This window comes from Globicephala melas, chromosome 14 (genome assembly GCF_963455315.2).
Source record: "Globicephala melas chromosome 14, mGloMel1.2, whole genome shotgun sequence".
NCBI lineage: Eukaryota > Metazoa > Chordata > Mammalia > Artiodactyla > Delphinidae > Globicephala > Globicephala melas.
Genome location: NC_083327.1, coordinates 47345504 through 47369099, shown reverse-complemented (window position 1 = coordinate 47369099; position 23596 = coordinate 47345504). Strand labels below are relative to the sequence as shown.

Genomic DNA, 23596 nt, shown 5'->3' with positions numbered 1-23596 from the left:
TCTTATAGAACCATAAAAATTTTAAATAAGAGATAATAGTTTTTAAGTCTCAAACTTTTGTGAAAATTGGCTGTTGGTTTACAAATTGATATAAAAACCTAACCCTTTGATGTCAGTACAAACCAATCATAATTAATCAGAATAAAAACTCAGCAGTGAATTGATTTGGAAATTTGGCTTATATATGCTTTATTCCTGACAAGCACATATTGTGTTCTTGTTATATTAATCACTGAGCTCTTGGTTGGAAAGTATTACGTTTATTTTCATTTTAATATTTTAACATTTTCTTTTAATTGCAATTAGACAAAAATGAAATTTTCTTCATATGGTTTTAACAGCCGGATGTATTTTACTTTTAAAGTCTATGAACTAGTTAGTGGACAGTATTTTAATTATCTGGTATATTAAATTTCAAAGTTTAACATTTAGCAAAATTTTGCTTCACAAAGTCACTTTTTAGAATGACAGGAAATATATACAACTGAGAATCCATATGCAGACAAATGCCCCTTTCCCTTCCTCAAAATAAGCTTTAAAAAGTGCAGTATAAAAGTTTGAGATATGAAGGCACTGCATAACTCTGCATTATATGGCTAATGTCTTGCTTAGCAGCAAGAGTAATGAGAATATTCTACATTTAATTTACTGGAGCATAAGAAACTCTTTGAGGAAGGACCTAGCTCTCATCAGTGAAAAAGAACTTTTTGGCCCATTTAGTTAATGCATTCCTTTCCAAGACTGCTTTTAAAAAACTTACCTGGAAAAGCTATCTAAAATATGTCCACCACAAATACGCCTAATCTTATTGTGCATGAGTGTCAGGGGATATGGAGAAGAGTACTACATGTGAAAATATATATAGTTCCAAAATAGTAACTTATCTATTATGATAAAGCTAAATATATCTTTCCAAATCCACTGCTTTTATATAAATGCTGCCAACAACAGATGACCTAGCAAAACAGTTTTAAAGAGTTAAGTTCATAGTATTATAAATCTAACGAACGGAACGAAGTCATTATACTCTCCTGCTCTTAAACTTAGGGAGTTTGTATCTGCTCTTGACCTGCTGAATTCACTGGGTAGTAATGATGTATGATTCAAGGAGTGTTCTGATGTCCTGAACTGTTATAAAAACAAAAATCATAGCCAGAGGACCTTATAAACAATTAACCACATTTGTTGTCTTAGAAACCAAACTGAATGCTGGCTAACATTATATGAACTGAACAGTAGCCGTTAAGAGGCTTCAAGGTGGCCTGGAAAATCAGATCCTAGAGTTCTTGGTAGCATACAGTTGACTTCAAATCCCTTCTTTAAGGGCATGCCGTAAAAAGAATGAAAACTTGCCCCTTAAATCAAACCAAACTATGTGTTATCACAGGAAGACACATTTTAGTTGAAGTTAACTTTGTTCTTTCAAAGATTAGTAAAATAGTGGTCCAAAGATTATTGTCCAAGAGGCTAAGACATCTTTACAACCTGGTCTAATGATTTACTTTTCTTTATAAGTGCTTTAATTACATATAGAGGAAAAGAAAATAATATATATGTTTTAATCAGATTAGTTTCAGAACAAATAAAATAACACATTAGAGAAAAAAATTACTTAAAAATAGTTGTATTTATATTCCACAATTTGCTCAAATACTGGTTTTCTTATAAACTTTCTACAGGATGTTTTTTAAACAAATTCTTCACATTGTATCTTGACTATGGACTTACGGAATTTCAGGGAAATAGTTCTGTGTGTTTTTATAGCTTAATTTGTACTATAGGGATGGCAGGTGGTCACATGCAGTCCATGTGGGATTCTAACATGACATTTAGTGAGTTTTCTGATGTGGACCATCCCTTTGATGCTGAAGGTAATGCATCTGTTGAAAGAAGTGATTGTAGATTTGGATTACTGCTCTCTGCATCTTCCAGTTTTTCTGTGTTATCTTCCCAATTAATGTGGAATCTTGTGACTCTGGGATTGGATGCCAAAATGTTCCTTTGAAGCTAGAGGAAGAAGGAAATATATAAATGGTAAACACTAAGAAAGTTAGATTACCATACACAAATAGACCTTAATAGAATGGTTCTTTGTATTAGTACTCCTTAAGGGCTAATTCATATACAAAAGTGTAAGTCAAGTAAAGCACATTAAACATAACATAAACGAGAAATAGGGCCGAAGCAAAGAAATTATTTTAGTCTAATGGAAGCAAGATGTGGAGAACCTGAGGGAATTATCCAGCTCTTTTACTATCCAACAAAATATTCTAACTCTGTACTTGTTTCCTAAAGGGGAGAGAATCTCTTGAACGCTTCAGAGGATGCTTTATTTAACAAATTAACATGCTTTCTAGATTAATGTGGTGTTTCTTCACTAATATTTTCAAGGAAAATGAAAAATATTCCCACATATGACCTCTCATTATTAATAGTTTCCTATCTTTTAATTATTATGGCTCATTCTTAGAAACAATATTCTAGTTTCTTCTCTTTTTGCTATACAAGGAACCATACAGGTAACTAATAAATTTGAAATGGAACATTCCACATCAGAATAAAAAACCTTCCAGCCTTATTATCAGAAAGGAGAACATTCCATTCTACTCCCATGTAATTTTTCTTGCATGGTCTGGCAGATAGGGTGTTATGTTCAATCTCACAAAAATCACCAGTTACTAAACTATTACAGCTCCCAATGGAAAATCATAAAGTACTTAGTATTTTTGAGAATACCGAATCACAGATTTTCAGCTTCTCACTCAGAAGCTACGCTGTTTTCACCACCAGATAATATTTAAGACCTTTAGTTTAACCTCTGAGAACAGCACATAAAGCAAGGCGTATAGGAGTTTTGAGATAACAACGTTCCTATGAAAAACAAACACAAAACTTCCCCCCACAATTTTGGGAAGAGTTACAGACAAAAATATTATTGAATAATCAGTAAAACAAACATGAATTTGAATGTCTAAAGACTGAAATGGATAGAATCATGACGTATGGGGAATGCCACACAGGGAGCCATTACTAGAGACCTGTTTCTTATAGGAGGCACTTTCAATTTTCTAAATCATCAGAGACTCTCAAGGTGCCGAACCAACAGTAATTACTAATGACTAATCTGGAGGTAGGGTTTGAGGTCATCCATGGTAATGGAACAAAGATTAGTTTGCTCAGTTGGCACAAGGACCTCAAATTTATTTTGTCTCAAAGCCATTTTCATAGTGTACCATGAAATGGCAATTGCTTAAAAAAGTTGTATAGTAAAATTAATGAAAAAGGAAAAATCAGAGCATTACCTTAGAAAAGTCTGGTTTTACTGGCGGATTTTCCCTTAATTCTGTCTCAGTATATTCATTATTTACATAATAACCAACTCTAATAAATTCTTGACCTCGATAGGTGCATGTAATTAGCACAACTGTTACACCTACTGCATCTGCATCTGGAATGAGTCCCGGATTAGGTGCATCAGCCTAGAATAATTTAAAAAGAAAAGAAACACACATCACAAAAGGTTGTTAACCATAAGCAAAACTGGAGTTTTGGTTACACTGAGCACCTTTGGTTAAGGGTGCAGCAACCAAAATATGGAAATCATACTGGGAAGGCAAATGCTCACTTTTTTTTTTTTTGAAACTGACTTATAGCTAGAAAATATAATTCACGTGTTTCTCCACAGTATACCTAAGTACCTGGGCACCTGAAAGCATCACTACGTCTAGAGAAAAATAATTCTGGCTACAGTGTGTGGTTGTTCATGAGGGATTATGCAATATTCAATAATAGAACCTTTTATAAAATATAGTAAGCAAATCAATAGTCTTACTAATTCCAACCTTTCCCAGTCATAATTTTCAGACCTAAATTAGTAAATATTCAGTTATCTCCATATAGCCTTTTGGCAGCAAATGTTTGTTATCCAGTTTCCCAGGACACATATTCTCATATCCACTCATCCACCCTTCACAGATATTCTAATAGTAAATTAATATAAAACTGAAAATGGAATGGAAATAGTTATATAGCAGATTTTCAAAAAATACAAATAGTCCCACATATGGAAATTCAATGAAGGTAAAGATTGTTTGAGATTGATCATGTAATCAATGATCTTGTTTTGAATCAAAGTGCTGTAAGCTGAACCTTGAGGAACGCAGAAGGTGGGGCAAGTGAGCTAGAGGTGGCTGAGAACATGAGTGAAGGCTAGCGCCCTGTCCACAGCCGTGTGGAAGACAGTGAGGACACTGGTTGGAAGGAATCACAGACTGGGGACAGGCAGTGATGGTGAGGCATTGAGCATGACCTGAAGCAGCTATTCTGAGTGGTAAAGTGCATGAAGTCCCAGCAGATTGGCTTACTCTTGCTACGACACTAAGGACCATCCCTGGGCCTCGGTGAACACTTCAGCCAATGTCTTAGCTTGGGAACACTTCTGACTAGTGTTCTCAATCAGGCCATTATCATAGAAGACTCATAATTACAGTATACCTACCACATGTAGGTGACACAAAAAGGCATAAAACACTCACCTAGTTACCCAGACTAAAAATCTGTCACCCTCAGCTTCCCTACCTCCTCCATCTAGGCAGTTTCAATGTTTCCCATCTCTGACAGCAGAATTCAAGTCTTTATCTCTTATCTGGAATATTGCTAAAACTTCCCTACTGGTCTGCCCCAGCAGTAGCCTATTTGCACTGAGGCCAGCATTCGCTATCTAAGCACAGATCCATTCCCATCCCTTTACCAGGTTTTAAAACCTCAGATGATTACCCTCATTTCTGAGATAAGGATCTCAGTTTTTAACTTCATTTATAAGGCCCTTCACAACTGGTCTCCACCCAACATCACAACCCCTTTAACTCCACATCTCTTGGTCTAGAAATGTTAGGTTCTTTAAAATGCCTCTCTTTCATGCCTCTGTGCCTTGCATATACTCCTTCCCTAACATTCTGAAAAATTCATCTTTGAAGCTTGCATCAAATGTATCCTTTTTAGTGAAACCCTTTCTAACTCAAAGGTGTAATTAATAGCACTCTTTATGCACTCATATTATTCAACACAAATTCTCTCTTTTTTTTTTTTTGCGGTACGCGGGCCTCTCACTGCTGTGGCCTCTCCCGTTGCGGAGCACAGGCTCCGGACACGCAGGCTCAGCAGCCATGGCTCACGGGCCCAGCCGCTCCGCGGCATGTGGGATCTTCCCGGACCGGGGCACGAATCCGTGTCCCCTGCATTGGCAGGCGGACTCAACCACTGCGCCACCAGGGAAGCCCACAAATTCTCTATTAATGTATGTCCAATGATCTAAATATGTTTCCCCTTCAGTCTTCTCTGCGATTCTATGCTTTATCTCGGGCAGGCATCCCATCCAGCTCATCTTTGTGATCTCGAGTCCAGCATAGCTCTAGGCACACAGTATATACTTAGTATTTTGAAATTCATTCGTAACTCAGTTCCTGCCCTGACGTGGTTTATGATCTCTCTTGGAGAGATACCAGAATGGGGACAGAGGGCCTGTCCTCAGAATATGCCGTTTGCCTTTGGGTGGAGATGGGAAATAGAGGTAGTTCAGTAATATGGGAACTTTCCCCTCTATTGCTTCCCATCCCCTCAGCAAATTGGTTCTAGGCATGTTTGTGTTTTAACAGTTGTTTGCTAAAGGATTCAGCTTGAGCAAATTCAAGGAGAGAAGCCTGCAGGCCTCTCAGATCATTTAGGATGGAGAAGTGATCAGCAGAGATCTTTGACTCCAACAGGCAATACTAGGCAGACGTCCAGGCACCTTCCTGCTAGCCTTATCCTGAGGCAAAATCCTGGCAGACCAGGGGAATGCTATGGTAGTTTGTTTAAAACATAAAAACTGTTTTAGTTCCTTTCTGCTGATAATGGTGAATCCTAAAAAATGCACAGGCTGAACATATGATCTAAATCACACTGTACTTGCTTTGTACTTTTGGCAACATGTGCACAGGATGCCAAGGTAAAAATCACTAGAGGGAAATAGTTTTGAGTAATTTTTTTCCTATGATACTTCAAGCCAAAAGCTAAGGAGTATTCTTAACCAACATAAACACATAGAAAAGATTTTTAAAAGTCTGTTTCAAAAACATGGCATTTATTTGCAAGTTCTGTTTTTTGTTTTGTTTTAGCAGCATAGAAAGGTATATTACTACCTCTCAAATCAAGTTTCTTGCATCATAAATTATCATCTGTGAAGTAGAGGTTCTCCAGGCTTGTGGGTCAGAGCAAATACTGCTTCTCTGTATAACAATTTCAAGAAGCTAAGAGAATAAAAGCTTAGTTCCAATTATAGAAATAGGCACTGTCTGTCAGTGATTATACTAAACTGCTTTATTCCTCATTTAATCCTCGTAACGTTCTTATGAGGTAGGCTAGTATCCACGTTTTAGGGATGACTGGAGTGACTAGGGGAGGCTGGGAGCCTGTCTGAAGTCACACGTGGCTAATAAGCAGCAGAGTGGGATCTGAACCAGGTCTACAACTGCAGTGCATCCCCACACAGTCACACAACTCAGCTTCACAGCACTTTTAATATATTTGAGCCTTTAGTCAATATATTTAAGCTTTTCTTAACTGTTTATTTAAAATATAGTATTTGTTGCTTTTTATTTAATAAAAAGCACTAGGGCTAGGAGAACAAAATTCTGAATTCTATATTTAGGAGAGGGGAGGGAGCAGTAGCAGCTCTAGAGATACCATATGTCTGAGAGATTCTTAGCTCATATCTGGTGGGATTATTTGACCAACAGTATTTATTTAAATTGGTCCCATTTGTGAAGTGAGCGAAGTGAGAGGTCAGGGAGAGAAAAGTTAGATTTTCAGTGGGTTCTACTTAACTAATGAGACTCTGTTGGGTAGAAATACTTGTAACAAAATTAAGAATAATAGTTTTTTAAAAAGCAATGGCTAGTTACTCTTTGGATTATTATAAATATCTCCCTCTAATAAACATGGATAATTGAGAAGTGACTGAATAGTTTTATACAACAATTTGACATGGATTAAAAGAAGTAATATTTTTGAATGCAGAAGACAATGTCCGAAGACTTGGCACAGACCTAAATACTGTCAGTGGTATCTGAGAACATAATTATGTTAGCAGAATTTCTCCTCACAAATGATAAATAGAGTTGTGGATTTGTAACTGTAATCCTCTATAAGAACTGTAGAGTAGATGCTTTAGTAGACCACTGGACTTCATTTAGTTCCAGTGACCCAAGATCTCGTACATCTCTATCTTCTAACATACCTGATAACCTAGCTGAGTTATTGATTATGCTGAAATAAAGTTGTTTTGTTATATCATCATCATTCCTAGTGGCTTAAACTATAATCTGAAAATGCATATTACTAACTATCCCCAGTTAGTAGTAAGCATTTTGAATCCCTGTTTGGGGCTGCTGGACAGCCACCCTGAAGGTCTCATACTAAGGGACTATTCACAGGAAGAGCCCAAAATTAACCACCACGTGGTCCTGACAGAGTATAAGGTTTACTGCATGCTGTGCAAACCCTGAAGTATAAACATCACAGTAACATCTCTCAGCACACAAAAACAGGAAGTGGCATTCCTTCATGACACAGAGACTTCTTAAAACATGATAGAAGCAGACAAAAAGTGAATGCAGCAGAACCAGAATGATTTAACCCAAAAGGAAAGGGTTAAGGACCATTTAGAAATGTATTTGGCATACATGTTTACCAAGAATAATCTTACCTGAAATACAAACATATGCCTTCCTGCAGGAACAGGGCCCACTAAAACAGAGTCTAAAACTTGATCGTATTCTTCACTTTCTGCAGAGCCCACATAGATAATTTTCCATTCCAGGTCTAGGGTTAAAAACCAAAACATTATTTCATATTCATTAATTACATTATGAGATGACATCAAAGACCCTTTGAATGTCCACTTACACCATTTATTGGCTGCTAAAATTGGCTTTTCATAGCAGAAAACCCAGAAAGGCACTGAAGTGCTCCTTATAAATTTTGGGTGTGAAATTCTTACATTTCATAGCAGAGTTTCTCAAAATGCTGTTTTGTGAAATACTGGTCCCTGGGCAGGGCTCCTCACAAACAAAACAACATGGCCAAAAACTTGGGAAATACTACAACCTTCTCTTGAGGATTCATAAAGCACACTGGTACAGCAAGGGGTCTGAAAAATCCTTCAGTAAGGAACACCAGTACCATTAATCCAGTGTTTCCTAAACTGATTTGGCTAAGGAATCCCTCTCCTCCCTTTTCTGTATGTCATCTTTTAACAACCTGCTAAGCACACTTTTGAAGGGCTCCCCCATGCTATGTTGCACAGATCCAAATCATCAAAGAGCTCCAAAGTGGAAAAATCATTACTTGCAAACTGCTCTTGTGGATCAGAAGCCCCTTAGGGCTTCAACTCATCAACTGTTAAGGGCCCACAGCGGGGTTTTTCCCTCATGGCACCCCTTCATGGCATACATTCTTTACACTGGGAAGAGGAAAACCAAGGATCCTTATACCACTTGATACATCAGAATATTTACAGTGGGAACAGGCACGAGTAACAAGACAGAATAAAGTGCAACCTAAGACGTTCCGTGTAATTCAGACTTTATTGAGCACCCTTTACAGTGTGCTCTGTGAGAAGAACCCAGAGATGAGTCAAATGATTGTTCTTTGGAAGAGGCCTCTTCTTTAGTAGGGGGAGAAAGACCACTCTACAAATTCTCTGAGACCTCCTGGTCCCGTTAGGGTGTTTGGCACTGTGTGGCCTGCCTCTTGGATTCACTCCACAGAGTCTACACCAGCAATCCCAGAGGGTGTTTCTGGGCCTCCTGTGGAGAATCCAGTTAATGCCACCATGTATTGTCATTTTTCTGTAACTTTGTAGATATTTTTGTTCCCTAAACAGATAACAGAAGTGTAGTATAGGTAATACTTATTCATACTGTATTACAAACTGCAAGTTATTGAACTAAAAGATCCCTTAGGTTTATATTTCTTTTATTATGTCATGGTTCTGTCCCAGACCTAGACCACTTTATCTCCAGTTTCTAGCACATTTCCAGATGCAGGGTCCTACATCTGACATCTCATGAGATCATCTGTTTGTTGATGAAGATTAAGAGAGGGAACAAGCAATATGAATATCTAGTCAGAAGGAACAGCAAGTACAAAGTCCAGGCAGTAGGCACATGCTTGACATGCTCAAGAAAAAGCAAAGTCGCCAGCGCAGGAGCAGAATGAGCAAAGGGGAAAACAGCCAACCATGAAATTGGGGGCAAGAGGCGTGGCCAGATGATGCAAGATCTTGAAGGCCATCATCAGGATTTTAGGCTTTTACACTGAGTGGCATGGGAAGCCACTGGAGGGTTTTGGGTAGAGGAGTGACATGATCTGACTTTCATTTTAGGAGGATCATTTTGGCTGCTGTGTTCAGTGTAGACTGTAAGAGGGCAAGGGAAAAAACAGGAGACTAGTTCAGCTGAGGCAAGAAATTATGGTGGCTTGGACCACATGTAGCCCTGGGGGCGAGAAGGAGTAATATTCTGGATAAATCCCGAAGATAGAGCCAGCAAGAGCCACTTATTTTTACAGGGGGCAGGGGAGGGAAACAATCAGGAGTTCTAGAGATAATGAATAAGTGGAGATAATGAATAGGTCTGGTAAAAATTTAGTTGAAAATAGGTGGGATCCCTAGGGAGTGAGCCTGGGCACTCTCCAAAGTTAAGAGGTTGGGGAGATAAGATCAATAAAGTCACAAAACTAGTGGCTAGTGAGGTAGGTAACCCAAAAGTCAGTTGGAGAAACGGTTTTAAGAAGAAAGGGGTGTGGAAGCTACTAAACTAGCTGAGTAGAGATAAGACTGGGAATTGTCACATACAGGTTTTCATAATGCTTTGTTCATTTCATGTGTATCTGTACCACTCTGTATCGTGCTCTTAGCTCAATTGGTATAAATTGGCATTTGTGGTCTGGCATAGGAACATGGTTATGACTTAAAAACTTACTTTCATAAAATACCTACTATGTGCTGGGCATTGGCCTTGCCACTTCACACCTGTTGTTTAAAACCTCAACAGCTTTGTATCATATGGATTTAATTATACCTATTATACAAATAGGAAAGTTAAGACTCAGAGAGGCTAAGTAACGTACCCAAATTCATACAGCTAGTAAATCGAAGAATCAGAATCCAAGCTATGTCTCTGCTTGGACATAAACTCCAAAGCCTGGACCCAACTTGGACCCAACTCCAAAGCCTGGGCTCTTTCCAAAAATCTAAGGAAGATAAATTATTCCTTTTAGTTCTCAAATGAATAGTGAAATAAAGGAACTTAATTGTGGGAGGTGGGAAGGAATGGGTGAGGGCAGAGGCCATGAGGAGATAATCTAGCCTTAAGGAGTATAGGCTGTAACTCAGGGAACACCTGTAGCTTAATTTTTATGCTTATGGATTCTTGCTGTAGCTACTGAGTTTAAAATGCTCAGTACTTATTTATAAATCAGCATCAGTTGTTTTGTCCTTTTTTTTTTTTGGAACCCAGCTTTCATTCCCTTGTCTCCTATATTTGAAACAAGAAGGGATATGGTCAGATGCTTTGCACAGATTATCACTTGAAGGAGTTTACTCATTTATTTAAAAAGTTAACTTTCATTTAATCATGGTAATCCCAGCCTGCAAATTATCTCCATTTGTGGTAGGAGTGAGGGACGTCACCAAGGGAATTTCAAACTAATTACACTACTTGGGAAGACCTGTGATCTAGGGGGAAGTATGTAGTCTTTGTGAATTAGTACAAGCCTGAGGTTTTAAAGTAGGAAGCACCATTCAGTTCTGGTACATTATAAGTATTCAACTGACAGTAGCTATAATTATTGATATTGATCAACTTAAAAAAGAAAAGGCTCCATTCAGTAAAGAAGCAGAGAGTCAGCAATCCACAAGGCATAACAAAGAGAGAAATAAAGTCAATCAAAACTTGTACAGGCTTGGTGACCATCAGATCAAACACATCCAAGGTCTCCTATCTCCCAGATTTACAGGAAAGCCTCTGCTTAAATCTGTGGATTGCTGTCCTACCCCTGTATAGGTCTTACAGTAGAAACAAATATATTCTCTTAAGAGTAAGTACTCCTTAAGGCTTTTTCTGAAGCAAAGCTACAGGGCAGCTTTTAAAGGAAAGTGAAAACATTTGGGGGCTATTGACAACTTAAAGTATGGAAAATGGCGGCCAACCTCTGACTTGGGACTTGAGACAAAATTATAAAGTGAAAATTTCTCTTCAGAATATTCTTTAGTTCAATTTCAAGAACAAATTTTTTTAAAGAACTGCAGTATAAAAGATGGGACCTATAAGAAACCTTTGCTAAGTAAACTCAATTTCCTTAATCCACACAGCCTCTAGGTGGAGTATGTAAGCATGGCACCTTTTTGAAAGATTCCTTTGCAGCTTTGGTATGACTCAGCTTAAACTCTTAAACAATACTAAATAAACGCCCAGTATAGATGCCCTGGGAAGAGAGGTATACAAGCAGAAGTAGGTATATTCCTGACATTAGTAAAAACTTTGATGTGATTCAGCTGGGTTCTGAACAGATCCTAGTTAACAAACAGAACACATCAATGGCAGGTTTCAACCATCCAATGTCAAAGCCCTGTAACAACATCCTGAATCATCTAACTTCCTTGTTCAGAACTGACTCCTAAAATGGAAGGTATCACTTAGAAATACCCGTAATTTCAAGAAGTTCTAATGCCTAAAACACTGTAGTATAAGTTGGAAAGGACTCAATAGTTTTTCGTGCATTTGCCCATTTTTATATGCAATTGGTAATAAAAAGGGAAAATTAGTTTAAAGGGCATGAAAATGGGCCTGGTCGCTGAAGTGCTTATGGTAGTACTATGGGAAAGTAACCAAATAGTTTCAAAGTACCGTAATAAGAAAAATCCCCTTTAATGTTATTACCAATGGCCTATTTAGGAATTAGTTTAATAAATGAATCGTCTTTGAAAATGTGCCCTACTTATATATGTGCATTTGTGCTTTATATATGTAGTAAAACTATATGGAAGAGCACAGACTAAAGTGTTAATTATGGTTACTTAGAGTGAGATGGGGGAAGGTATTGAGTACAGAGGACTGTTAACTTTATATATGTATGTACAACTTTTTAAAAAGTCTATTACAATGAGCATATATTGTTTTTGCAATTTAAAAAGTTAACAAGTTAACACCCTACATAAAATACATTATACAGAGATTAAGAACTAATTTTTAAAGTGAAAGTGCTTTACATGCCTTGATTAGCATATAATTTAAAGTGCATTTTGCTAAACATACTTGTAAGTTCAAAGAAGTATGTCCCCTATTTAATTGTTGAATTACCATTGATGAAGTTAAACTTTTTCCCCCTCAAATTTTGAAAATGGAGCACTGGATTGTTTTAATAAAATCGCAAAGACCTTGGCAGATTTTAGCTTTTTAAATTTATTACTGCATATATTAAATATTTATCTTTTTGAAGACCTTAAAACGTACTTAGAAAAAAACAGTAAAAAATTTTGCATTGCCATCAGGACTTTACCTTTTATTTCCTAGCCCACTTTAGTGTTTTATGTTCAGGGTATTTGGATGTGGAGTTACTGTATTTAGATTTCAACACGTTCTTGAAGAAAGTCTTCTTTCAGACTACTTAGAAGCCAGTGATTAAGTCCTGGAAATTATTTAAGTATTTTACTTATTTCTGTTCTCGGGTTAAATGTAACTTCCTAGCTTAGCAATATTTTTCTTCCTGAGAGGAGAGAAGATTTCGGTCATTAAGGATGAGGAGTCCACGCTGGTCTGGGCAAGCCTGAGCGCCAGCATCCCCAGGCGCCCCGAGCATCCCGGGCGCCGGCCGGGGAGCGCCGGCCCGCGAGCACCGGCGGCCCCCGGGAGCACCGGCCCGCGGCGCCGAGGGGCCGAGCCTGCGCCCGCCTCCCCTGCTGGTTGGTCCAGGGAGCCAGAAATCAGCGCAAGGACAGCCTCGCTCTCCTCCCCGAGGCGGCCGGGCATGGCCACCCAGGAGAGTACGGCAACTCCAGCGTAAGCCCTAAAAATGGATCTGCCTCTTGCTCGGGGGCAGGAAGGTGGGCAGGCGGGGCGCCGCGTTCGTCACCCGCGGAGAGGAGGCGTCGTGACGCCGGGGTCGGTGGCCCAGTTCTCTACTCTCGGTAAGATGGCTCCGCTGCGAACTCGCCGGCGCGACCACACACATATGCCTCTCCTTCCCACCTCCTCACTGGGGCCGTGGGGGCCGCGGAGGCCGTTGGCGGCCGGGGGCCAGCCCAGCGCGACCCCCGGCCGGCGCCACGGGCGCGAGTGCGGGTCTCGCGAACCGTCCGCCCGCCAGACAAAGCTGACAACATGGCTACCTCCGCTCGAACAAGTTCCTCGCAAGTTGAGCCGCGGCAGGCGCCCGGGCTGCGGCCGAACGCCGCGCGCGCCTCGCCGGCCGTCGTCCATCAACTTCAAGTTTCCCTCCGCAGAGCCGAGCCCGCAGCCCGCCCGGCGCTAAGCACCGGCCGCCCGCGCGAGGCCGGGCCCGGGAAACTTTCAACGTCTGCAGCCCGCAACTGACAGCCCGGCGGCGGGCGGGCGCCCGACTCACCTTCAGACAGGTCCTCGATGCACTCGAAGGTGATCTCGAACTGGAATGGGTTGTAGAAAGGAGAAGGGTTATCCAGCACCACTACATTGTTCACCTGAACCTTTGCCATATTTTGAAAAAAACACAAACAATGGGAACGGGGGCTTGTTGCGGCACAATAAAGTCCAGCGCGTGGCCGCTCGGGAGAGCGCAGACCCCCGCCCCGGCGCCGGCCCGACGTCGTGCAGCGGAGACTTGAGAAACTTTTTTTTCCTCTTTTTATTTACACGGGAACACTCCACAGTGTTTTGCAGCTTTCCTATTTCACTAAACTACAGCCCATTCTGCTCTGATAACTAGCAGCGTTGTCCACGATTGGCTGCACCCGAGCTCTGACCCTCCTCCTCCAGCGAGGGCCTCCGCGGCGAGCAAGATGGGCTCCCGCTCTCGGAATGGACTCGGAAACTTTAACTGCGGCTCCACCTGCTGGTGTGGATTAGGACAAAGGCGGAGAACAAAGTGAGTGGAATACGGGCTGTGAGGCCCGCGCGGAGGCCGCCGGCGGCGGCGGTGGGAGGGGCGGCTCAAGCCCCGCCTCCGGCCCGGCGGCTCCCGCGCCTCACGTCGGGCGTGGCCTCGGTGGGGCGGGGTCGGAGGAGGAGGCGTGGCCACGGCTAGGCGGAGGGAGGCGTGGCCACGGCGGGGAGGGTTGCTCGTCGTCCGCACGGCGGCGGGAGAGCGCGATCTCCGGCGAAGCCCGCCCCTCGGGTTTGCTTAGTGTGGTTTTTTGGTTTTTTTTTTTTCTTTTAACGCTTTCTTTACATAAGTCCAACGGCTGTGCCGGCTCTCTAGCAGATGTGAATTCGCTGTCTACACTAGGTTAGGTTCAGTTGTCTGTATATTGGGTAGTATTTGAGGTACAGGGAAGGGTTGGTTGCAGTGGAAGTAAATTGCATTTTATAGACTGATGCCAGCTCGAAAGGAGCAAAGCCATTTTGGAAATCTAGTTCTTGGCCAGTATGCGTTTGGGCACGACAGCGCCGTTAGTTAAATAGATACAAAATGAAGGGCAAGGAGACGCTTTTCCACCCACACTTTGTGGAATAGGTAATATTTGGGCTGCACCTGGGTCTTCCTCCTCCCATTCCAACCGGAAAGTCTGGAATAAGAAAAAGATGATTAAAGGTGGGATCAGTTACGCCCAGGTTTCTCCCGTGCGGTGGGCACAGCAGGAACATAAAAGGAGAAAATGGAAGTGTCAGGAGACCAAAGGGCAACAGATAAAACAGAGAAGGGAAAAGCAGAGGAGAAACCACAAAAGCATACCAAGACATGCAATTTTCAAAAAATTCATGACCTAAACCGTTAGTAAGTAAAAATTTGTGGCAGACACCACAAGTTCAGAGGAACCTTTGCTTGATTATTCTCCATTCAGTGTCAGTGTATTTATGCTGCTTGACTACCTCTGTAGGGAAAGGGAGAGCTTGTAACACATTTTTAAGGTTGTTGAACTGTTTCTATTTACTAAGTGAGAGGGGTATAAAGGGATTTTTTTTTGCTGCTGCTGCATAAACCATTTTTTTCCTTAAGTATTTTGAAATGAAACAATTAAACGGCTAATTAAATTCAGAGAGAAAATTATTTAAGTATCATCTATGCTGGAAGTTTGAGAGAAAATTATTTCTTAAGTATCCTCTATGCTGGAAGTTTTCTCTTAGAGAATTTTTGCAGAGAATTTTTCAGTTATCATTCTTTGGACATTGTTCATACCTAAGTAGTTTGCTTTTGATGACTTTTGATGACTTCTTCATCTGATGGTCTTTTGAAAATTAATATGGGACAGCTAATACCAGGCCTCCCCGCATTTAGGGAAAGTACTTAGAGTGGGGATCCCATTTTATCGTCAGTGGATTAGCAGTCCTATATGACCTACTAGAAAAGGTTGCCTCAAGCCCAGTTGCTTGTGTGCATTAGACTATAAGAGTGATACTGTGGCGACAGATGCAGATTGCGTTGAGTGATAAACTGTATTTTCTGTTCGCTGTTATTAATGCTGGGCCTAACACCGCCTCAGATAAAGTATAAATTGCTGTATGCTGTAAGACACACTGGACATATAAGATAAATAACCATTTGAAGTATAAAACATGACTCCCTTGAGAATGGTGTATGGAGTTTCCTGATTACTGCAGGCACACTTAAGAGGAGATTCTAATCCACTTGCTTTATAAAAATGACCTTATAAGCTTGGTAAAATCAAGTGCATTTTGAATCTGACCATAGGTGTGTCATAATAAGGTGCGTCTTATCATAAGATTTGCTTCTGGTGGTATGCAGCATGAAGAATGAGAAGATTTGCTGGATACTACTTGTTTGGCTTATTTTCTTTGAAATCTTTTGTTTAACATGTCGTATATAACAGTATTTAAGGGGAAAAAAACCCCTCCCTATTAGTTCACTGGAAGCCACAGAATTGGCTCCAGGCCTTTCATATTGCCTTTCGCCATCTTAACTCTCTTTGTTACTGCCCCTCAGAAGTATTAAAGAGCCTTTGGGTATGCTCTCCAATAGTTTCCTCACCGCTGACAGTGCTTTCTAGAAAAGGCCAAAGGGATTCTCAGACGTACCCTCGCATATCTCTAAATTAACTGGCATGCCATAGGGGTAAAGATTGTAAAAGCATTATTCTGGTTTCAGAGGCAGTCTATAAGATCTGTTGCTGAACAACTTTTTGGTGACCCTCAAACAGTTAACGATATTGCAACAGATGGGTCACCATGAATGCTGTCATGTCTTAGGTACCCAAGGGGACCCACATGATGCTTGGAGGTCTACACGGAATGTAATCCCCAAATCACTTCTCTCTGTACAGACTGATTGGGGGAAGGATGGCTGAAAAAGGATGCTTTGGCTCTTAAATGAACAAAGCCTAAATTAATGCCTAGGACAGAGGTAAATAAACCTAGTTAGCTATCGTTATGGGCCGAATTGTGCCCTCCACCCCCAAATTCATATGTTGAAGCTCTACTATGCCCTCAGTCCCTCAGACTGTGACTGTATTTGGTGACAGGGCCTTTAAAGAGGTGGTTACGTTAAAGTGAGTCCTTTAGGTTGGGCCCTAATCCATTCTAATCGGCATCTATATACAAGGAGGAAATTTGGACGTAAAAAGAGACACCAAGGGCACTCATGCACAGGAGAAAGACCAGGTGAGGACACAGCAAGAAGGCGGCCATTTGTAAGTCAAATGAAACCAACCTTGCTGACACCTGATCTTTTATGTCTAACCTCCAGAAATGTGAGAAAATAGATTACTGTTGTTTAAGCCACCCAGTCTGGTGTTTTGTTATGGCAGCCCTAGCCAACTAATGGAGGTGTAATTTTTCCTCCCAGAATTAAGTTTATTTGGTACTCTAAGTGTGTTTAATCCACGTACTGTCCATCTATCAAGGGGCCATTTAGCCATGCCAGCAGGCCGTGGGGTGGGGTGGGGTGGGGTGCTGTAGCTGTTCCTCAGAGGAAGTGCCTGCTGTAGGGTGTGCACACCTTAAATTCTGAGCAGACCAGATGCAACTCGCGTCTGTGTTCCGAAGCTCATCTACAGAGGGCTCCTAAGTATCTTAAACTTGAAGTTAAATTGAAGTCACACACAAAACTAGATGAAGGAGTGAGTTAAAATGTACTAGAATTAAATTGGATTAAGTTAAAATATACTGGATTAGGGACTTTCCTCGTGGCGCAGTAGTTAAGAATCCACCTGCCAATACAGGGGACACGGGTTCGAGCCCTGGTCCGGGAAGATCCCACATGCCGCGGAACAACTAAGTCCGTGCACCACAACTGCTGAGCCTGCACTCTAGAGCCAGCGCTCCGCAACAAGGCAGGCCACCGCAATGAGAAGCCAGTGCACCGCAGCAAAGAGTAGCCCCCCCTCGCCTCAACTAGAGAAAAGGCTGGGTGCAGCAACAGAGACCCAGTGCAACCAAAAATTAAAAATAAATAAATTAAAATATACTGGATTAAAATGTATTAGAACTAAGAATTAAATCAAAGTCTCAGACCCTACCTGCTGCAGAAGTTATCATAGGTATGGAAATGCTGACCTCTTGCCTTTGTTCAAATCCTAAATTTCACCTGGGGTAATTATATTATCACTGTCTTGAATTCTCTTTGAGAAGACATTTGCGTTATCGTCCCCATCTCTTAAAAAAATTCTCATGTAAGGCTTGTTGTAATATGATCTTTAGTTAGTTTAAAGGGCTCCCTATTCTTATTATAGGATGTCAAAATTTCACGACAGTTTTAAATGAAAATTTCTGTATGAATGTAGAACGTAGAGATTTGCTGCAGTTTACAGACATTTCTAGAAGGAATAACTCCTAGAGTAATGATTTTAATAATAATAACTCATTATATATGTAGAGAGAGAGTATTTATGATGTGAATTATTGTGCTAAGCTCTGCGGAATATTCAAAGACAAAAACGTATGTGGACATTATCCTCAAAGACCTTATGGTCCAGTAGGAAAGATAACTACGTAATCAAGTCAGTATGGTACAGAATAGAAAGTGTTAGATGCAACTTTAACAGTAATGGTTAAAGTTCTATGGGAGGCAAAATATGGTATCACAATAAAGGCTGTGTGTGTGTATATATATACGGTATACATACAGATATATGGCATATATGTATATACCTATGATGTTTTCTTTACTATTTGTAAAAAATTTTTAAATAACCTGTTTTTGAGCCTTGTAGCACACTGGTATGGTAGGAAGGTAAAATATTATCATCTCCAGATAACAAATGAGGACACTGGTGCTCAGAAACCTGCTCCTTTAAGTGCTGACTTAGTGCTTCTCTGTTTTCTGTCCACTGTGTCGGATAATATTTAAAGTGGACTTTACGTGGTGCAGAAAAGCAATTGGTATAATTTCCTGGAAGAACCCACAGGCTGGCAGACACTGCAGTAATGACTTGATGAATGAACTCTTGAGGAACAAAGCTCCATGAATGAGGTTTGCTCCGGTATATACTGGGAGTGAGAGGAGGCTGCAGCCAAGGCAGAGCTGTGGGAGCCTCCCCATTGAGGCTGCATATGCCAAGTCTCCTGTTGCGGGAGGAGTGATTGGGAGGTGGGGAGAATAGATCCTGGAATGCATCATTACACTCTTAATAAGGTTTTTATGTTTGTTACATAAAGTGTGTCCCCCTCCTCCATTCTCTGTAACAGTTTCACTGTTTTGTGTTCATTGCTACCCACCATTAGGTTACAAATTTGTTGAAGAGAAGCTGTGTTTGGCCCCTTATCCATAGCTGGACTATACTGTTAAACAACTTTTGGATGGACTATACTGTTAAACATCTTTTGGATCACTGTCAATACTAGTCAGCTTTCTGAAGCACCATAATCATGTTTCTTGTGGACAGTCTGCTGATGTCAATATCATGGTATTGTTTCTGACCAGAAGAATATGGATGGACATGCTTGATAATTATATTGTTTCTTTCTTTCTTTTTTTTTTTTTTTTGCGGTACGCGGGCCTCTCACTGTTGTGGCCTCTTCCGTTACGGAGCACAGGCTCCGGACGCGCAGGCTCAGCGGCCATGGCTCACGGGCCCAGCCGCTCCGCGGCATGTGGGATCTTCCCAGACCGGGGCACGAACCCGTGTCCCCTGCAGCGGCAGGCGGACTCTCAACCACTGCGCCACCAGGAAAGCCCTATATTCTGTTTCTTGTATCTAGTTTTTAACCATGTGTTCTTAGTCCTCTTATAAATGAAGCTCCTTCTAAACTCGTTTCCTTTTGAAATCAGTCTCTACTTGTAGTCCACTGTCCTTCATGTTTTACATTCTGTCCTTTTCTCTTTCACCCTCCACCTCTCCTGTTTGTCAGAGGCTCTGTCCTTTCCCTAGTACCAGGAAGAATTCAGTGCTAAGTAGAGAGGGGACTCAAGTCTTTAAAACATCTCTAGGCTGGACCACTGCTTGCACAAAACCTCTGCTAAGCACAGCAGCTTTTTTAGTCGGTTACTATAGAGACAAATGACGTTAGATGGAGTCACGCTTGACGGAAGCTAGGCAAGTCAGCTTCCTGAGATTGGAGGCCTTATATGCAGGGTTTTTTAGAAAAGGTAGAAAACTAGCAAGGATAGGAAGTGGAAAGGTTTCACAATGAACTGATAGCTAATTAATTGGTGGATCTTGTTGGTAGAATTTGTGCCCGTTAAGGCCTTGAATCCAGCATGCAAAGAATCTATCTCTAAATACCCCCGGTATGATTACACAGTGATTTTTTTTTTTTAATAACAGATATATTGCTATCAACATTTGTATACAGATTTTTGTGGGGGACATATGTTTTCATTTTTCTGGGTATATGCTTAAGAGTGAAGTTGTTGGATCATATGGTAACAAGAAGCTACTAGACTGTTTTCCAGAGTGGCTGCACCATTTCACGTTCCCACCAACAGTGTATAAGCTTTCCAATTTCTCCACATCCTCACCAACACTTGTTACTGTGTCTTTCTGATTATACCTTTGGGTGCTGTGAGAAGTCGTTCTCACTGTGGTTTTGATTTACATTTCCCTGGTGGCTAAAGGTGTTGAGCATTTTCCATTTGCTTATCAGCCATTTGTATGTCTTCTGTAGAGAAATGTCTCTTCAGCTCCTTTAGCCATCTAAAAAATTGGGTTATTTGTCTTTTTTATGGTTAGATTGTGAGTTATTTATATATTCTAAATATATATAGAATATATAGTCTCTGATAAGAGACTTGTATTTACCAGGTTTGCAAAATTTTTCTCCTGTAGTGTAGCTTATCTTTTCATTTTCTTGGGGGTGTCTTTTGCATCACAAAAGCTTTTAATTTTGATGAAGTCCAATGTCGTAATGGCATAACGATATAGACCAACAGGACAGAGTTGATTGTCCAGAAATAAACCCATACATTTATGGTCAGTTCATTTTTGATAAGGGTTCCAAGACAATTCATTAGGGAAAGAATCGTCTTTTCAAAAGTTACTGCTGGGAAATTGGACATCCACATGCAAAAATATAAATTTGGATCCCTCTTCACACCATATGCAAAAAATAATTCAAACTGGCTCAAAGACATCAACGTAAGGTGCTAAAAGTATAAAACTCTTAGAAGAAAACACAGGCATCAATCTTCTGGCCCTTGATTAGGCAGTATTTTTGAGAGATGATAAAAAGCACAAGCAAAAAAAGTCTGAATATGGGGTGTTTTTTATTTACATCATTTTAAATTTCTTTCAACAACGTTCTGTACTTTTCACAGTATAAGTTTTATATATTTCTTTTGTTAAATTCATTCCTAAGTATTTTATTCTTTTTGATGCTTTGTAAATGGAATTACTTTCTTAATTATATTTTCATATTCTTCATTGCAAGTATATAGAGATACAATGGTTTTTTTAAAATTGATTTTGTATACTTCAACCTTGATGAACTCATTTGTTAGTTGTAGTTTTTAGTGATTTCCTTAGGATTTTCTATATGTAAGATCATGTCATCTGCAAACAGGGATAGTTTTCCTTCTCCCTTTCCCTTCTGGATGTCTGTTATTTCATTTTTTGCCTAATTGCCCTTCCTAGAACCTCCAGTACAGTGTTGAATAGGAGTAGTGAGAGTGAACATCCCTGTCTTGTTTCTGATCTTAACAGGGAAGCATTCAGTCTTACATCAAGAATGATGTTAGTTCTGGGTTTATCAGGTTGAAGAAGATGTCCTTTATCAGGTTGAAGAAGTTCTCTTCTGTTCCTGGTTTGAGTGTTTTTTAATGAAGGGTGGTTGAATTTTGTCAAGTGCTTTTCCTGCCTCTATTAAGATGATCATATGCCTTTTGTCCCTAATTCTATTAATATGAGGATATTACATTAATTGATTTCCAGATGTTATACCACCAATCTTGGATTCCTGAGATAAATCTCACTGGGTTATGGTTATATAGTCCTTTTTATATATTGCTGGATTTGGTTTGCTAGTATTTTGTTGAGGATTTTTGTATATGTAGTCATAAGAGATATTGGTCTTTACTTTGATTTTTGGTGTATGGGTAATACTGTTCTCATAGAGAATGAGTTAGGAAGTATTTCCTCCTTTTCTACTTCTAAAGATGAGTTTGTGAAGGATTCATATTTGATTCTTTTAATGTTTGGTAGAATTCACCAGTGAGGCCATCTGTGTATGGTTTTCTCTTTGTGGGTAGTTTTTAAATTACTAATTCAATCCCTACTTATTATAGGTCTGTTCAGATTTTCTTTTTTTTCTTGAGTCAGTTTTGGTAGTGTCTTTTTAGAGTTTTGTCAATTTCATCTAAATTATCTAATTAGTTGATATACAGTTATTGTTGTGTCCCTTTGTAATACTTTTTATTTCTGTAAAGTCATTAATAATGTCCCATCTTTTTAATTCCTGATTTTAGTAATTTTATTCTTCTCTCTCTTTTTGGTTTGGTCAGTCTAGCTAAAATTTGTCAATTTTTGGATTCATTAATTTTCTCTGTTGTTTTTATATCTCTGTTTCAGTAGTTTCTGTTATATATTATTTCCTTCCTTCCGCTTTCTTTGAGTTTAGTTTGCTCTGCTTTATTTCCAGTATCTTAAGGTGGCAGCATAGATTGTTGATTTGAGATCTATCTTCTTTTTTAATGTAGACGTTTATAGCTATAAGTTACTCTCTGAGCACTGCTTTAGCTGCATCCCATTAGTTGTGGTATGTTGTATCTTCATTTTCTTTCATCTCGGTGTTTTCTAATTTCACGTTGTTCAGCCACCTATTCACTGCATAAATACGTTTCTACACTATCTCTGATAACTGGACTTTCCACTTTTACTTAAAGATTACTTTGACAAACAGTTTATTCCTTTGCAAAGTAGCTCATTCCTTTTTAAACACCTCAAGGTTTCCAGTAGTTCCCTGTAAAATTCTGCACGTTGGTCTCAGTAATTTCTTTTGAAGCCACCCCAAATTAGCCTAATTGCTCTTCCATAGGATAGTTCTCTAAATATGTAATAATTATTACTTTCTCTTCTCTAAATCTTTGTTTCAGGCTAATCATAGCCTATGCAGTAAACTATTTTTTAAGTGGCATTATTTCCATGTCCTTCATTATTTGTTTACTTTCTTTTTTATTAGTATTTCTTTTAAAATTTGATGTCTCAATGTAGATATTAATACTGTACATCAGGAGTCAGCAACTTTTTTCTGTGAAGGGCCAGATATAAATATTTTAGATTTTTGAAGGCCATTCAATGTCTGTCACAACTACTTGACTCTGCCATTGTAGTGTGAAAACAGCCATAGACAGTATGTAAATGATGAGCATGACTGTGTTCCAGAAAACGATTTTTACAAAAACAGGTGGTTGGGCCAGATTTGGCCCACAGATCATAGTTTGCTGACTCCTGCTCTGGATGTTATCTAACCAGTGCAGAACTTAGTGTGATTTTATCTTCACTTCTGAATGCTAGTCTTGCCTTAATGTATTTTTTAGATTGTATTGAAATATTCTGAGGGGAAGTTGGATATAATTCTCATTTATGCTCCTCTATAGGTAAGGTGATTTTCCCCCCCCCCCTCTGGCTTTTTTCAAGACTTTTTTCTTTACCTTTGATTTTCTAAAGTTTAAATCATATGCATAGATATGGTTTCTTTAGTGTTTTTCCTGCTTTATAGTCTCTGAGTTTTCTGGATCCATGGTTTGGTGTCTGACATTAATTTTGGGAATTTCTCATTATTGCTTCAAATACTGCTTCTGTTCTCCTTCTCTCTTTCTTCTTCTGGTATTCCCATTACATACACTGCATGTATGTTACACCTTTTGTAGTTGTTCCATAGTTCTTGGATATTCTGTTCTGTTATTTTCCATGTTTTTCTCTTTACTTTTCAGTTTTGGAAATTTCTACTGAGTGTCCTTATTCTCAGAG

General features: G+C 39.8%; 2 protein-coding genes across 3 annotated transcripts in view; one reads left to right on the top strand and one right to left on the bottom strand.

The window, feature by feature from the left end:
• MCM9 (minichromosome maintenance 9 homologous recombination repair factor) overlaps window positions 1-23596 on the top strand; it is an 82845-nt gene that overhangs the window by 24099 nt on the left and 35150 nt on the right. The window lies entirely within an intron of this gene.
• On the bottom strand, window positions 250-14079 carry ASF1A (anti-silencing function 1A histone chaperone). Its single transcript, XM_030853594.3, has 4 exons — window positions 13666-14079; window positions 7745-7860; window positions 3303-3479; window positions 250-2007 (listed from the first exon to the last, which is right to left on the bottom strand). Exons 1-4 carry the CDS (start codon window positions 13772-13774, stop codon window positions 1795-1797), a joined length of 615 nt encoding a protein of 204 aa, XP_030709454.1. The 5' UTR covers window positions 13775-14079; the 3' UTR covers window positions 250-1794.